At 38.3% G+C, this 17,513-nt stretch overlaps 1 protein-coding gene across 4 annotated transcripts in view; it reads left to right on the top strand.

Moving 5' to 3' along the window:
* Positions 1 to 17,513, top strand: part of ATE1 (arginyltransferase 1) — a 69,199-nt gene that overhangs the window by 35,226 nt on the left and 16,460 nt on the right. For all 4 annotated transcript variants that reach the window (XM_066554793.1, XM_066554792.1, XM_066554791.1 and 1 more), the window contains exon 11: positions 15,364 to 15,484. In XM_066554793.1, the coding sequence (XP_066410890.1) occupies positions 15,364 to 15,484 (121 nt within the window). The remainder of the gene's footprint in view (positions 1 to 15,363; positions 15,485 to 17,513) is intronic.

Genomic DNA, 17,513 nt, shown 5'->3' with positions numbered 1-17,513 from the left:
TTATTATTTCTTTGTTGTTGTTGTGTTTAATTTTATAGGTTTTTTGCAACACCTTTCTTTTTAAACCTGACTACCAACATGTCTCTTCATGGCTTCTCTAAAAACCCCAATCAACCATCCCCCAAAAATACCCCTCAATTCCTTCTCCAGCTCTCCTTTTCTAAGCTTTTTGTAATTTTTTAATGCAGCCTAGAGATTTTCATCAACCAATGTATTTTTGTCCTAGAGAATGGTGGCTAAAATTAGGTCCTGAGCTGCTGAGGTCAGCTCCTAGCATTTGTTTATATAATATGAGTTACTGCCTTCATTGTGCTGAAGATGGTAGCAACCTCTGGAGGCAAGGAGAAAGGGTGGAAAAGAGGAGAAGAAAAGGGAATTGTGCAACTACAAAGTTTTTAGAATGGGCTAAATTTGGATGTGGGCTGAGTTATTTTTATTGTCAAGGTTCGTGACTACGTGACTGTGAAAGAAAATGTGTTTATGCTGTTGAATTTCTCTGCTGTCCATTCTGCTTTAGCTAAGTCTGGGTTAAAACTTGCATTTTTCTTCTTTCAGGAGAGAATATTGCATTAAATGAGTTGACAGGGCATATAGGGTTTTATGGTTTTTCCTTCCAGTGCTTATGGAGATCTGCTGGATGAATTTTATCTTCCTTATAGTAGTAAATTATTATTTATAGTATTACAGTAAATACCTGAAGAGACGGCTCAAAGTAAAAAATGAAGAATTAAAACCTAGAGCAAGGCTATGATAGTACTGGGTTGCAGATGATGGTAATTAATTGTGTTTTCACACCACCAGCATATCCCTGGTAGGGGACCAGATTATTTCATGTCATCCTGTGGTAGCCACCACTGTTACTTAGATGCAAGTAATTTAAAAGCAAACTTGTATTTTCTTTAATTGGTATTAGAGACATTAGTTGAAGTTTGTGGAGTTTAGCAGGCTCTTGGGTGGTGCTGAGTTTTCCCAAAGTTCCTTGAGGGCTCTGGGAGGCTGCACAGAGCATGGCCCCAAGCAGGAGGGTCAGAGGAGAAGTGAAATATTTTTGTTACAGCTTCTTTAAAGTTTTTTCTCAGTCTAGTAAAATCAGTTCCCAAAGGCTTTAAAATGTTGCCTTATTGTGGAGACCTGGGAGCTTGATGAGTTGTTGCCTTTTCCAGTGCAAATTAAAAAAAAAAAAAACAAACCAACAAATAAACAAAAATAACAACCTCAAAGTCCCCCTTGGTGTTTTCAGACACTGCCCCGAGGTTTCTGCTTGTCCTGTGGGAATTAACCACTGCCAAAAACTTTATTTTGTTTAGTTGTTCTCAGCTGAAGAATGGAACTGTTCTAAAAGGAATGGCTGAAACTGTTCAGAGTAGTTATTTGCTGTGTTAGATGTGTTGGACAATTTGGGGATTCTTACTAGAAAGGTTTCAGGGGAGTAGATCATCCTTTTTAACAGATACTGTTTGCTTCTTCCCCTTCTCTTGTTCAGAATGAAAACGTTTTCACAAATAACACTGAGATGGGATGACAAAACAGGGTGTGAAAATGACTCCGTTGTTCATTAATTGAAGAAGAATGGATCTGTGGAGCAAAAGTACATAGCACCCAAAATCTATCTTTGTCCCAACACAAATGCCCTGTTGTTCTGTGAATGGACAGAAGACAAGATGAGCTTTTTGTTCCACTGATGATTGATTTTATTTATTTATTTAAGCTATTAGGGCTAGTGTTCTCAAGGGGTGCTTAGTGATAGTATGGGTAGTGTATCCATGATTCATGTAATTATTTTTTTTCTTAGGTTCTTTCCATTTTAGTCTTTATCAGTTGGCATTGTGTGGCTTGTTAATTGCTTTTAACTATCTTCCATTCAGGAAAAAGGGAGGAAGGTGGAGAGATGTTACAGTATATTTTGAGGCAGAAGTATTTAGGAACGTTTTTGGCTGCTGTCCTTTAGATGTGCAGATCTCCATTCAACTTACTTGACTCAAACTGATGAAAGTTTTTGTAATTTAAACTTATATTATGCCAATATATATTGGCCTAATGTATGCTAAGCATACCAGTGTTTACAGCACTTTGCTGTCTATTTTAGAAGTGTGTTAGAAGTGCAGGGAAGTGCATGAAGCTGCTTTCTTGTTTCCAGATATGCATGCACGTGAGTACAGGGTGCAGCTTACTGATTTTAAAATAAAGCTGGGTGATTGCCTGGGCAATTTTGAGTTGTTTTTAACTCTGAAAAGCAGGGATTGTCAACTGTTAGAATGGCAACAAAGTGCTTAACCTCTGTAAGTGCAGTTCTAATTTAATACTCCCCTAATCCTATATTTGGGTGGATGTTTAATACACTCTTGAATTACCAGGTTTTGGAATGATCAGGACTTACACAGCCTATAGTATAGTTACTAATTCCAGCCCATTTGCCTCCAAACTTGTTTTTTAATGTGAAGGTGTTTATAAAGCAAAGTTTTCAGGTGTTTATAAAGCAAAGTTTTCAAACATCTGGCATTAAAACTGAAGTGTTGATGTTTCAGCTCAAAGACTTTGGGGATGCATAATGTTAAACAGTCTGTTTTCCTAAACATGCAAGTAGACATTTGTGTACTTTAAATGGCAGTAATTCAGATGGAGGCATAATGGGGAACGTGTTCTGCCCAGCTGAGAGAAGTGTTGGTCAGTTTTACAGGGCCACAACCTTAATGGATGCAAAGCTGCACAAGAAGTGACTGCTGCAAAACCTCCCATGTCATTGCATTTTGTTCAGCTTGTGTGATAAAAATGAACTTACTTGACAAGAATTCTAGGATTACAAGTTTTATGTTTTGTTTATAATTATGGAGACAGAGTTTAATAACATAAGGAGGAGTTTGAAAACAAGTCAACGTCAAAAAGAACATGTTGAAAGGATACAATTATTTTTACTGTATTGTGTCCTCAGGCAGTTATTATTTCCTGCAAAACAGCTTAACAAAAATTCAGTACATCTCTATCTAGCCATGTTTTATGTTTTATTCCTCCCTTTGTTTAGTGTCCCTGTTCTTGGATTCTTTCATCAGTTTCTTACATCTAGCATGGTCTCAGAGGGAATGCATTGAAGCCCTGGAGCTCTCTCATTTCAGTATTTTTTCTGACAGCTAATGTATCTACAGCCTGGTTTTCAGTTTGGAGTGGAAGAGGAGAGAAGAGGGGAGGAGGAGAGGAGAGGCAAGGCAAATATGTCCAGGGCTCTGGGGACACCTCAGAGCCTCTTCCAGTGCCTGAAGAGGCTCCAGGAGAGCTGGAGAGGGACTTGGGACAAGGGATGGAGGGACAGCCCCAGGGAAAAGGGCTTTCCACTGCCAGAGGGCAGGGTTAGAGGGGATATTGGGAAGAAATTCTTTACTCTGAGATTGCCCAGAGAAGCTGTGGCTGCCCCATCTCTGGGAGTTCCAGGCCAAGTTGGACAAGATTTTGGGATAGTGGAAGGTGTCCCTGCCCATGGCTGGGGAGTGGAATGAGCTGAGCTTTGAGGTCCCTTCCAACCCAAGCCATCCCATGGCTCTGTGATCTCTGTGATTGCAGGATGATGGGAGCTGGTAGGGGCTGTGGTGGCAGTTTGGATTCTGGGGCTGCTGCCTCTCACAGCTGGTTGGGCTGGAGGTGGCCCCACTTCACTCCCCACTTTTCCAGGCTGGGACACCAACCAGCCATCCCTTCTGGGGTGGCAAAACTGTCTTGGTGTTGCACCCACCCCAGGATTTTGTCTGTTGTGACCTGGTGCAGGGTCAGATGGCTTCAGCTCAGCCCTGTGGCTGGAGCTCCACGTGCCAGGATGGTCCCAAGGTGGTCGGATGCTCTCCTGCTGAGCAGGGACGCCTGGGAGAACACAGAGGCTTTGTTTACAAATTCCCCTCTCCCAGCAAACAAAGCAGGCTTGTTTAACAAACCCTCCACAAACAAAATGGACCTAAAATTAGAGTGCTTGGTTCATGAATGAAAGCTTACTATGAAAATAAACATTTTTAGGGACAATAGGAGAAACTTCTTTTAAAGCACACGTGTTTTGATGGTCTGGAATTTTTGTGCAGATACTCATTGATCTTTTGTGCAGATAGCTGTTGCTTTGGTTGCTGTTAAGGTTTAAGTTCTAACACATGCTTGGAACACTGGTAAAGTGAGCCTCTGTATTTATTTATTCAGTTTTTAATCTGCAGATGTAAGGGAGACAAGTGGGTTTAGATTTTTTGGCAGAGATGCAGTACTCTATCTTTGTAATACAAACTGTAGACACCGAAAGACTGAGATTTATCATTGCCCATTTTCCTCCTTCAGCTTTTTAGTCTGAATAACATGTTTGTGTGTGCATTGGGGATACATTACCATGAATTTCACAATATTCTTTAGTCGGGATCCTGCAAAAATATAGGTTTCACTAATGAACTTTTCTGTGCTGCTGTCTCTCTTTGTCCTACAACTTCACTCTTTTTCTCCTATCCTAAAGTTACTGTTAATATCTATTTGCCTGTATATGCCAGTGGTTTTGAGGTTGTTTCTTCAGTGCTGGGCTATGTGCATTTCAGTGTTGAATGACTAAAGATAAATTACTTGGCTTTTACTCAATTTTTCATTGCTGGGCTTAAAAAACTTGTCTGGTGTACCATGTATAGGTAGAAAGCCTTGAAGTTAAAAATCTCATACTGTTCTGAATTACTGGCTTCAGAATATTATTTCTTGTTCTTAGATGTATGAAAGCAGCTAGAAAAGAAAAAAGCTGGACTGACAAATTTTAAAGTGACCTTGTTTTTCAACATGATCTAATTGTGAAAAGTTTGAAAACCCCACATAGCATATCTTAATCTAAATCTGAATTCTTAATTAGGAGTATATTTCAACTTGTGAATATCAGTGTTTCACAATTTGCAAAGCTGTCAATTAGTCTGTTATTTATTATGTCTTGAAATACTCCACGGGCTGAGTCGGTAGCTGGGCATGAGAAGCATGAAATTATTTATTCAGTATAAGGCTACCCTCACCCAGACTTCCTTGGGAAGGTCTTATTTTCTTGCCCTCAGAGTCTGGATGGATTTTTGGCAAGTTCTCTTTTGGCTAGGTGTTTTTTAAATCCTGTTGGAGCAGGACTTTGGGAAGTCCAGGACAGGAGTGGTGTTCCAGTGGCGTGGATGGTGTGGGCAGTCACACAGGGACAGCTGAGCTGGAAAAGGGGGCTCTGAGTGGCATGAAGGGTTGGGTTGAGTTTTGGAAGGTTTGGGGCTCCAGGCAAAACTCCCTGCAGAGTCATTGGAGAGACACTGGGAAAGATGGAGAAAGCTTGGACACTGATGGACACTGAGGGAAAAGGGCTTGGAAGTAAGCACAGAACGCAACATCTCTGGAGGCAGACATGCTGGCAAAGAAGAGTCAAAAAGGTCAAAAATCCAGAGAAACTGGGTAGGAAGAGCAGGTTTCCATGTGCCCTGTTGGTGCACAGTCCTGGACAGTTTTATCCAGGAGCAGGGAATGTGCAGTTGGATGGAATTGTGAGAGCAATGCAGGAGTTGTGCATGAGTAAAGTGAGTAAAAAGAGACTTCATAGATACCTGAAAAATAATAGATAGATATTATAGATATAATAGAATATGCAGATATAATAGATATAATAGACCTGATAATAATAATTATATATATATAATATACCTATATTCTATAATAGAATATACCTGCTTTCCTCTTGTATAGTCCTTTAGAATTGTTGATAAAAGGGTGAGGAGAGTCAGGTTGGAGTTGAAGTGAGTCTCATGTCACAAAATAATTTCTTGTCATTTTCACAGAAGAATAAAAAACTAATTTACCTTGGTTCACTGTTTGGCACCTCATAACCACAGCCAAAGTTTCTATAAAATGAAAATAAAAGATTGTGCACCCCTCACACCCATTTCTATCATGCTGGTACTCTAATTCTGTTGAATTTCAATTTTCTGCTTCCCACTGCGTAGTCGTATAGTAAAAAAAAATTAAAACATGCTCACTTTCATTGAAATTCTCTAAATTTAATTTTGTTTATCTATTTTTTCTATTAAGTAAACGTGATGTGTGGTGTTGATAACTTTGATAACTACATAACAGAAGCCACTTTGACAGGGAATTAATTTAGTTTGCCTGTGGCAAATGTCCATAAGCTACAGATGAAAGCTGTTCTTGTAGATGTGACTCCAGCTAGTGAGGTATTAATGATGAATGTTTAATGAATTAATGAATGTTTAAAGCTATTTGATATCAGCGTGACAATTCTGTGCCTCTAAGGGTAAAGCACGGGTATGATCTATTAGGTTGTGCATATTTTTCCTGTGAATATTTCACCTTATATTAAATATAAGAAAACAAACTTTAACACTTAATTTCATACATTTAATTTAATGAATTCAAGAAATACTGTCAGTTTATGGCAGCCCTTCAAGAGAAGGATATGGGATCCACATGATTGAAGCACTCATTGCTTTTTCTGGTTATTTTTTTGTTGTTTTTTTTTTTTTATTCTTTTGCTTCTTCCAGCTGCCAAAATAAACTCCTTTTGAGATAGACCTAAGTCAACAGAGTTGGTGTGTCTCTAATGAAGCATTCTTCTTGAGGCCCCCACTTGGATTTTATCTTTTTGTCATAGTTCTTGTTAATCTCCCTTTCCAAGTTTAATGCTAGGGTCTCCTTAAGAATGTCTGCTGCAGATTCAAAGTAAACAAGGTCCATTTCAGTAATCATATGATTTTTATTCCCTCAAACACTTTGATTTTTTTGTAATAAAATGGCAATTAATATTACTTTTTTTTTCCCCTGTAATATACTTTAAAAATATCAAGTTGTTGAAAAAGTTGGCTAAAATTCAAGGAAGCTAATAGCCTTCAAATGTACAGGCTTAACTCTTCTTTATTACTGTTTTTCACTGAAGTTTCTCAAACTGTGCTGCTTTTTTTAGCATTCTTGAGTAGCCTCTCTACAGATAAGACAGATTCTGGCTTCCAGCTCCAGAACAATCTGTGTGGTACTGTCTTTAATTAGCTCATTCCCAACTGAATTTTAGATTGCAATTTCCAGTAAATGTTAGCTGCTTTTATATATTTTATTTACAGTCACAAAGTCACTTTTCCTGTGAAGTGTTTTGAACACACAACCTTTTGAGTTCATAGGGAATCTCAGTCTCTAAATGTGCACAAATCCACCTTGAATTAGAAACATTCCTTGGAATCTCAGTCTCATGTGGATGTTGCTGTTCTGCCAGTTTAGTGTCACTGTACTAAATATTAGTGCATGGGAGAGATAAAATGGCAATATTTGAAGCTATGGAAACTTTTCATATTCTGAACAATATTCTTAATATTCTAATGTTCTTAATATTCTGGTGGCAGAATTCCATCCAGTTGAGTTTTCCTGTAAGTACCATCTCATATCAGCCTTTTTTTTTGTGTACATCAAACACAAAGCTTATGCAACAATATTGAAAGTTAAACTTTGTTTCAATAGTCTGTTTTAATAAAATACCATTGTGTATAGCACAGATTAGGAGATAAAAACAGGGGGAAAAAAGAAAGGAACTTTGGGAAATGTTAAGAGTGCAAAAATAGACACATCATAGTTTGGTGATGTAAAATTATTTAGGAAATAGGCTTTAAAAGTGGCCCTAACTTTGTGTAAGCTCCATACTTGTAGTATTTATCTTTGTTTCTCATTTTCAAGAGTTGTAATCAAACTTATCTGTGATTTGGATATTATTATTTCAGTTTTGGATAAACAGTAATCCTAGGGCAGCTCAGAATCCACAAATTTGCTGTTGCTCTCATCAAAGGTCTGGTACCCTTGGTAAATAATGCACTTTATTGATCTTGAAGGGACCATTTTGTAATGTTTGTACTGTTGGCTCTGCAGTGTGAAACACCATCTCCAGGGCAAATTCAGCCTGATGGGTTTCATCTGAATTGTGACTGCTACTGAAATCTTAAGAATCACAAATGTAAAATTTGTGGGAATATATCTATCCATCTTTCTTACTGAGAGTAAGAGGAATGGAGTGGGAGGAGGCACAGATATTTCATGTCTTGTGTCTGAATTAAGAAATCTCACTGTACCTGGACACCCAGTGGTTTGAGTAAATCCCTAAGCGCAAAGAACAGGAATATAAAAGATTGACAATTACAAATCTTTAAATTAAATTTTCATAAGTATTCATGTAAACATGTGTGTGTCTATCTAGTCATCAAATTTTTATGATGTAATTCCTGAACATAAAGATATTTTTTTTCTCTTTTCTGCAAGCCTTATCACTAGATTTATTCCAGACCCAGTGGCTTTGATGCTGTGACTTTTAAGAGAGTGGCTTTAGTTGCTTAGAACAAAGACAAAACTCTCACTTTACTGCTCTTTATAAATGACAAAGGACAAACTCTTAGCAAGAAGTCTTGGAAGAGAGAGCAGGGCTGGAAAGTGGCTGTGAGAGGATGCCCAGAGCTGTGTCTTATCTCCAGCTGCATTCCAGGCTGATAAGGCAGAGATGATGCAGCAGCCCTCTCTAAGGCTCTCGACCATGCTAATTACTGCTCACTTTACAGCTTGAAACCAGAATTATCTCATTGATGAATACAGTGGTGTGAGAGAGGAGACCTGTTGGAGTGTGGGCATGGATGTGGTTTATCTCCAGCAGCACTTTGTTGGTTTCTTGGATGCTGTGGATGGAGTGTTTGAATATTAATGTGCCGCAGGTTGTAGCTTGGAGCTCAGCATAAACACCCAGAGCCTCCCTTGGCCTGTTCTACTCAGTGACTGGAGGGAAAGATAATATTGGCATAAAAAAGGAGGAAGAAGAGCTGCACAGACTTGGAGACTAAAGGGGAAAAGGAAAAAACCATCAAAACCTGTCCCAAATGTTCCCTTTTTGCCTCAGTGGAAAGCAGTTTTTTCTCTGGCAGCCCATGAGCCTTTTCAGACACCTGTTGGCTGTTTCCCAGTATCAAAAACAAGCTTGAAAGTGTTCAATATTTCAGATCATTTCTAGGAAAGAGGACAAGGGGAAAGCAGCTATTTGGAGTGTACACTAAGCTATGGAGATAGCAAAATCCAAACAATTCAGGAGTAGCACGTGTTGGGAAAACAAAGAAACAGTAAAAGTTTCTGAAGGTGTTTTGAGGGGAGGAGAAGCATTTCTTTAAAAGTACTTCTTTGCAGAGCACCTTAGGCAAATAAAGTGGTGAGATTTACCTTCAATCTCAATGAAATTTAAAATAAACTTAATTTAATTCCACTTTTGTGGTGGGTTAAGAACATGTAGGTAGTTAATAGCCAGATAATTACATGATAATTGTAGGATAGTGAATGTGAAACTTGGCTGCCTTCCTTTTTGACTTTCAGTCATTATTTTAATCTGCTTTACACTCACCTGAAATATTCTGTGTACCTGGGGGACACTATGAAAACCTTGTGAAATGCTTTTTTTTTTTTTATATTTAGTGAAGTACAGCCAAGTATAGTCAATAATTGTAGGAAGTTATTTTGTTTGACGTGTAGAAACAAATGTCAGAACTATTTTCACTTTGGGTTTATCATCAGTTATTACTCTTAATACATTACATGGACTTGGGAAATAAATAAAAAAGAGGTGCAAGTTAGCAAATTATTTAGAAATTTGCTTTGAACAGTCAGTTTAAACATCACTGAGGAACATTTAAAAAGACAATTCAAAGTAATAGTGATGTAATTAATGGATCTAGATAAATGTTTGCTGTAGATGGCCTTACAGGTCCTTTCCAGCCCAAACCATTCTGTGATTCCATATTTCTGTTGGAAATACAACATCAAATTATATTTACATTTCACTTACAGGAATTTGGAGATTTACTTTGGAATTTCATATTCCAAAAAATTTGTGAGAAGGTGGGTGTTTGCTCTGAGTTTCCATGTTTGAGGTGCTTTGGGAAGCACCTTATAGCTCCCTGGCTGCCTGTAAAATTCCCATTACACAGATTTTGTGATGATGTAACTAAATGAGAATGAACACCTCTTTCAGAAGAGCAAGGACTGGCACTTCATGTACTCGAGTTCTGTGAGCTGCAAAATAAATTCTGGCTATTATTTGTAACATCTTTTAAGGATTACAACACATTATTCTTTAATGAAACAGAAAGGTGGCTAAGCTCTCAGGAATGCAGCTCTGGGATCCTAAAAATGTGGAGTCCATAATTATTTCAAAGTTTGCAGCTTGGACAAACTCAGCTTGTTTGATGCTGGCACTGCAGTTTCAGGCAGCCTGGTGAGATCCAACTTGTTAATTCAGTTACCCAGTGATGTAACCCCTGTTTGGTGTAGATTTTCTTGTAAGCTGAAGACTTTTTGATGATAAAGGTGAAGTCTCCAGCCATGTCTCCTGGATACACAGAGCTGCTTGCCTCATTCTGTGCCTATTGCTTACAGGTTTTTTGTTTGTTTAAAAAGATGTTCAAAACAGTGACTACGAGGTGGGAGTGAATTTGTGGGGGCAGTTTTGGGGCAAGGAGGGGTGGGATTTTGTTGTTTTTGTGAAGTCCTTTAGGCCTCACACAGCTGGATGCCATGTGAGAGAGAGGCTGGAAGCACAGAGGGGTTGGGATGTGCAGCTCTTGTCCGGGCTGGCACTGCCCAGCCGGGAGAGCACAGCAGGTCAGGTTACCAGCCAAGGGCTCTCCTGGGCATCCACAAACTCCAGTTCTGTTTGTGGAATGAAATCAGGGAGCAGGGGGCTGTGCAGCACTCTGCTGGGGCTGCCAGGCCTTGGCTTTCAGGGGAAAAGCTGAATGCCATAACCTGTGGTGGGCAGTGCTGCCCAGCTCTAAGGGGTCACTGTTGATCATTTGGGGTTGATTTGTTTGTGTAGCCAGAGCTGTTCTTAGGCAGCTGGCTGGAAATGGAGTCTTAATTCACTTTTAATAAAAGATCAATAGCTTTATTGTGAAAAAATAGAATACAGATGTAAACTGTACCTGGTAAAAGAATTAAATGTGAGTTTAACCTTCCTGTTTGGTTTTTTTCAGTGCTACTGGTGCTTGACCTTCATTTTTGAGACTATTGTCTTTCTTGGTAGTTTTACATTTTAAGTTTTACTTAGACTACAAAAACAAACTCTGCTGGTGTTTTTCATCTCAAGTGCTTACCAAATCCCTCAGATTTTGCAAAATATTTTAAAAGTAATCTCCAGACTAAAGTCTCATTAAAACCTTTGCCCTTCCTGTAGAACAAAAGTTCAGGGAAGTTCTGGCTGATTGTAATTTGAAAACTGTAAAACAAAAACCATCATGGTGTGAAGTATTAATTTAGGCTTGGCAGTCTCTCTGTAAAATTTATTTCCAGAAGCTTCCAATTAAAATGCAGCATGTCTAATTGTATAAGGGAAAGCACCTTGAAGGTTCTCTCTTTTTTATTATGTAGGAAGAAAAATGCCACACATACTAGTGACAATAAAACATCTTGCAGGTATTTTTTACTAAAAACCAGTCACATTTATGTTGCAATGTGTTGACTTGGTAGAAGGAGCCATATGCTCAGGAATTTCTTAGCCATACTAATTTTCAGAATTGTTTTTTAGCCAAGCCATTTGATAGATTAGTCAGATATTTATCTTTTTGTATGTTTATCTAATCTTTTTGTTCCTTTAATCTAATTTGTACCTTTAATCTAATTTGTACCTTTGTTACACATTGGGTTGTTATGCTCCTTGAACAATGCAATTTAAAAGGTTTTCCCCTGTGGCTCTTTGCCCTGTTTCAAAGGAAAAAAGCAAAATTGGGAAAAGGACAGGTTAACCAGGATGGTTAAAGGTATGGAATACCTCACCTCATAGTGCTGTAAAGAATTTAATTCCCTTCAGTCTGGTGGAGATAGCACAGAATGGTTTGGATTGGAAAGGACCTTGGAGATCGTCCACTCCCATCACTTTCCACTAGACATGGAGTTTTTAAATTCCAAAAACATTTCAAAAAAGCAAATTTTGTGTCTTGGATATTTCTTGGCAAAATGTAGATGCAGAGAGAGAAATATGTGCAGTTGTTTTGTATCGACAGAGTTCATTTCATCTGCAGGTGGTATTGGGTTTGAGAAGCTGAAATCTGAGACAAGTGCTTGGGGATGGTCTGTATGATGATACTTTTTGTTGAAAGTCTTGTAGTTAAATATTCCCTGCATGGTCTGGACAACTTAAACAGTTCTACTATGTTAGAGCTTGTGTATAATGAGATAAAAGAAAGCAAAATGTTTTCAGTTGTGAACTCTTAGCATAGACAGAATCACTTCTGAAATGGATGCTGACTTAATCTGAAGCCAAAGAGAAATGATTTTCAAAATCAGTTTTGCAAATCTGATTAAGTTCTTCTGTGATAAATCCCTTTGCAGCACTTCCTTTTAGGAGATCCCCTTTCTATTTTGGATTTATGTTGGGTGTATGCTGCAAATCAATATTAAGAATAAGAAGGAATATAAATAGTATGCTCAGAGGCAATTTATTTAGATGATGTAAGTACTTTAGAATGAGTAATGAAATTGGAACATTTTTCTTGAGGTACAGATGCTCATGTACATGAGGCAGAATCTGTGTGGGTTCTCACGTTTAGGTGGTTTTGCAGTCCAGGAATAAAGGGAGAGAGGAAAAGGGTAGGAGGTGGATTTGTTTGTAGTGGTTTATTTTCAAATACATAAATATATTGATTTTAAATATAAGCAAATCTGAGGTTTTAAGTATTCTGAAGGAAGTAAGTAAATTGAGAGTAAGTGCTTATGGAAAGGGTGGGGGGAGGCAAAAGCCCTCAGAAATATTTTCATTTGATGTAATGAAGTCCTGTGGGTTCCCTTTTTAATTCCCTCAATATAGACACAGTGCAAACACTGTTCACACTCACCTGGGCACGTCCTGGGTTCCCCTTCCTCTCTGGGGTGACTCATGGGATGTGGGTTTGAGCAGCAGAGTAAATAAAACATCTCTACAGGAGAACTTTCTTCTTCTGGTGGGTTTGGAAACACTTCTGGGGAGGGAGGATATCAAAGAGAACCAAGGGCTTCTTTCATTTTTGCCTCTGGTTCCACTGAGTGTCCTGGGTCACTGATGTGTCACCCCCACAGCCTCCTGTGCATCCAGGGAAGTTCATTAACAAGCTCCTAAATTTTGGGGTAAGAAAACATCTAAAGGAAGTCATCTCAGAACTATTTTTTCCCTTTCCTCTCCAAATTATGGTGTTTTGATGCCCAAAATAAATATTGAATTTTGAATATTTGAATATTGAATATTTATTTTTAAAATTATAACCAAACTAGTAATGCTGCAATGCAGTTAATTTTAGAATTCTGTAATATTACAGAAGGAAGTGGGAAATTTGGAATAGGGCTGCATAGTGACTTTCATGTGTGGGATTCACAAATGTGATAAATTTCAAGATGTGGGAGCAGGATCTCAGAAACTGAGTTCCTGGGCTGTCTTTTCTTAGAGCCATGAGTTAAATTCATGCTACTAGGAAAGATTAATTTGCCACTTGTATTTTCTGTGTTCAAGCAACAGCTCTGAAAGACAGTTCCTTGGCTATTTCTGCCTTCTTGGCCAGTTGAGAAAATGTCTTTAAATCAACAAGTAATTATGTTCAAATTTTTTAAAAATATGACTGAAAAGGCATATTTTTTCCCCAAGTCCTTAAACTGTTTCATCTGGGTAATGATGATTAAAAGTTCTTTAAGCACTACCTTCACACAGCTTTCAACTATTTCTGTTTAGAGAGCATAACATTTCAAAGTGGTTTATTTTAAAATGTCACTTCTATTCTCTGGCTTTAGAGGATTTTCTAGGGCCTTGAGGTTTAAGTTTCTGAATGGAATTGGAGGAATATTGTTTTAATTTAATATAAAAATTTGCCTTTAATTAAAAAAAACTCCAACAAAACAACAGTAGTAGTTACAAGTCAGTCCTGGATATTTTGCAAATGAGATAATCAGTCAGACAGACCTTTTCAGAAATCTACCTCAGGTATTTGACAAGGCTCAGCATGAAACTTGGTTATTTTTATCTTTTTTGCACAGACAATGGTGACTTTTTATCACAGACAATTCTTGTATTTCCTTCTCAGCTGTTTACTCTTGGTGGGGAATATTTTTAAAAGTGAATTTTTCTTTAAATATCATGAAGAGTTGAACAGTAAGAGCATGAAAAGAACTGAAAATTTTTGGTGGCTCTGATTCTCCAGAACTGGGTGTTAGTGCCTAAAGGTGTCCCTAAAGAAATGTCTTCACCTCCAGGCCACAGGAACTTTGTGTTGTCCCTTCCAAAACCTTGCTCAGCTTCATGGAAAGCTTTCTTTTAAATCAACTTCATCTTAAGATGATAATCTTAATTTTTTTTAATTACCCATTTAATGTCATTGACGTGAAGAACTCTTAATGGCATCACCTGGAAGGTGACTTCAGATAATGCCCAGTCTTTTAATTTTTAATTTGTATATTTAAACCTTTTCATTCTCTTTACTGTATGACTGTTTTTCAAGCTGAGATGTGTAATGAGTTTGCAAGTGAAAAATTAATTTGCTATTGCCACCATATGGTTGTGAATGTTGAGAGTGTTTGGATTGCATGAGTAATGCCTCAAAGATAGAATTTTGACTTAAGTTATAGGCTGCTGAATAATCTTATTTTAAATCAGATGAAGATCTGATTAGGGGAGGTTATTATTGCTGAGGTGGTGATTTTCTGTGTAGCTGGAGGGAAAATAATTAAGGCTGTTTAGTTTCTGGGAATGTCTGTAAGAATATCTTCTTAATAAATCAACTAAAAATAGTAGAATTTCACTAATCATTACCTGTAAGCTAATCCAGGAAAAGCTCCATGAATTAAAGTGTTATTATTTAAGCAGCAATGAAATAAATGCTCCATCACTAATGTAATAAAAACAGCATCCTGCTTACTGTTCAGTGGGGTTTTTCTGTTAGATTTTTTTTCTTTTTGGTCTCCATTATTTGGTAGAATTACCAACACTTGAGATGAGCTGCTTTTGGAGGTGCTGAGTTTTTTAGTGCTGGCCCCAGCTCAGCAGAACTCCAGAGAATAACTTAAATACAGAGTTCCAGTAAGCAAAGCCAAAACTTTCCGAGTTCATCTTGGATATCATGGAAGTGTGTTATGTTAATTTTACATTTTCATCACGTGCCAAGGTTGAGTTTGTGCTCCTGAGATGGTGCTGAAATGACTAAAGCCTGTGATTTCACTGAACACTCATTTGGTGTAGATTAGATTAAAAACTATTCTTGCTCTTTGGAAAATCGCGTTGTAGCCAAAGTTCTCGTGCAACTGATATGACTGCTGTCTTTTTGGTGTCTTTTTTTCCATTTTTTTTCCATTTTCTCCCCTTGGCAGGGTCAGTACAGGCCCTCTGACCTGCTGTGCCCTGAGACCTACGTGTGGACACCCATTGAGCAATGCCTGCCCCTGCTCGAGCGCTCCAAGTACTCGCGCTTCAACCAGGATGGAAAAGCAGGTGAGGCTGCACAAATGAAATAGCTCTGATTTGCCTGTCTGCTTCTAATAAATCAGAATCATCTGCTGCTGAAGCAGCATGGAAATCTTACCTGTAAAGGATAAAAAGTGTGCAATTCACATCTCCTGCAGCAAACGTTTATCTTTTAAGCAATGCACATTTTAAGTATATTCTGTCCTATAGGCTGTAAGTAGTTCAAAATTAATACATATTGCTGCCTTTCAGATTATTTTCAAATTGTATTTGCTATTCTGGGCATGAACAAAACCAATAAAATAATTGTTCCTCGCTTGCATTCCTGTTGGATGAATGCATAAAGGAATTAAATTGGAATCAATACAGGGGAGTGGAAAGAGTGGAAAGGCTTAAAGGCATCAGGTGCTTTTGTTAAGAAACAGAGTGGCAGATTCAGCTTCAAAATCAATTAAACATTCAGTTTAATTGGTGTGGGTATGAAGAACACAGTAAACAGCAGAAGCACCTTAAACATCTTGACATAATGTGATATAGTTTTACACATTGTGTAAAACAGGTACTTAGTGATTTACCAGTACTGACTGGTTGAAGTTGTTACTGACCAGAGCACAGTGCAGTGATGCTACTGGAAAACAAGGCAATCACATGAAAAAAATCATTAATTTGCTTTAGTTACTCACTCTGTGGGCCAATGGCAGGCCCCAAGGGAGCTGTGTTAGACCATGCTCAGTGTGGTGCTTGGGGGAAAAGGAATAACTTAACTTTTGCTATTAATTGCAATTTGTTGAACATCCTCTTTTTGAAGGTTTTTTCTCCTGTGAGTAACATTTGAGTGTGGCTGTGATATTATTCAGAGATGTGTGGCACTATTCAGGTTAAAAGGACTGTGGTTTGTTTCTAGACACCTAACACAGATTCACCAGAGTCTCAGCATTCTTCAGCAGCTACTTCTTTCTTTTTGCATGTTTTTCTTTTTACTATTTTTACTTTTTTTTTCTGTTTGATCTTTTTACTTTTTACTGCAGTTTAGTAGGATTCCCATGGCAGTTAACTGCTCAAAGGGCAGGATGCAGATAAATTAAAGGAATTAAGCTTAAGCAGGACTGTGAAGTTCTAGAAATGCTGTTGAGTTCCTTGCATTTCCTCACCCTCTGCCTGTTACTTGGTTGCTCAATAGAAACCCTAAGAAGAAGAAGAAGAACTACAATAGCAAGGTTCAAATAAATCCATCATTGTTAGATTGGTGAGGAGAAATTGGAAAAAAATTACAAAATCAGGAGGAATAAAGGAATGATTTTGGAGGCCAGTGATGTTTGGGAAACTTTTGGTGTTCAGAAAGGAGAGAGTGCTGAACTGGTGCCTGTGAAGGTGTTAATAACCCTGTGCCAGCAGAGGGGCAGCATCTTGTGGATGGTGTGAAATCCCTGTGGCATAGCAGGCGTTTGGAAACCACAGGAAACAAAGCTCTGCATCATTATCAGCCCAGAATATCTCACTCCAGACACTACTGGAGCTGGGGCTTGTGTCCTGTGGTTTAAGGAAATTAAAACATAGCTGCACGTTGAGATGCTCTGGGCCTGCTGGGAGCTCGTGGGCTTTGGGGGTTTGGGTTGCTGCTCAGAGGAAGCCATTTCTCACCAGTGAAATCCTCATTCTTTACTCTCTCCAACAGTCACTAATACCAGTTTAATGAAGTTACAGTGAATTTTAAAAAGAGCAATACAAATGATGGTGTGCTTTATTCCCCTTGAATCAGCTTTCTGTGGCACTGTCTGTAATGGTGTTTGTTAAGTGGGGCATGATTTATCAGGAGTGGGACTTCCAGCACTGAAACCCAGGGCAATAACCAGAGCCAGTAAACAACTGGGAGAAATGGTGTGGCTTTCATTGCTGCCTGGGGCAGTGAAGCAGTCACTGGCAATGGCCATCTTCTATTGCTGTCTGGAATGGCAGAAAATTTGGGAAATACTGTCTCATAATAATTTGTTCATAATTAGTATGAGACACAATTCATGTTTTCAGCATTTTCTGAATTTTTGAATGTGCTTTCCTT

Source organism: Molothrus aeneus, chromosome 8, assembly GCF_037042795.1.
Source record: "Molothrus aeneus isolate 106 chromosome 8, BPBGC_Maene_1.0, whole genome shotgun sequence".
Lineage (NCBI taxonomy): Eukaryota > Metazoa > Chordata > Aves > Passeriformes > Icteridae > Molothrus > Molothrus aeneus.
This window is presented reverse-complemented; position numbering and strand designations above follow the sequence as displayed.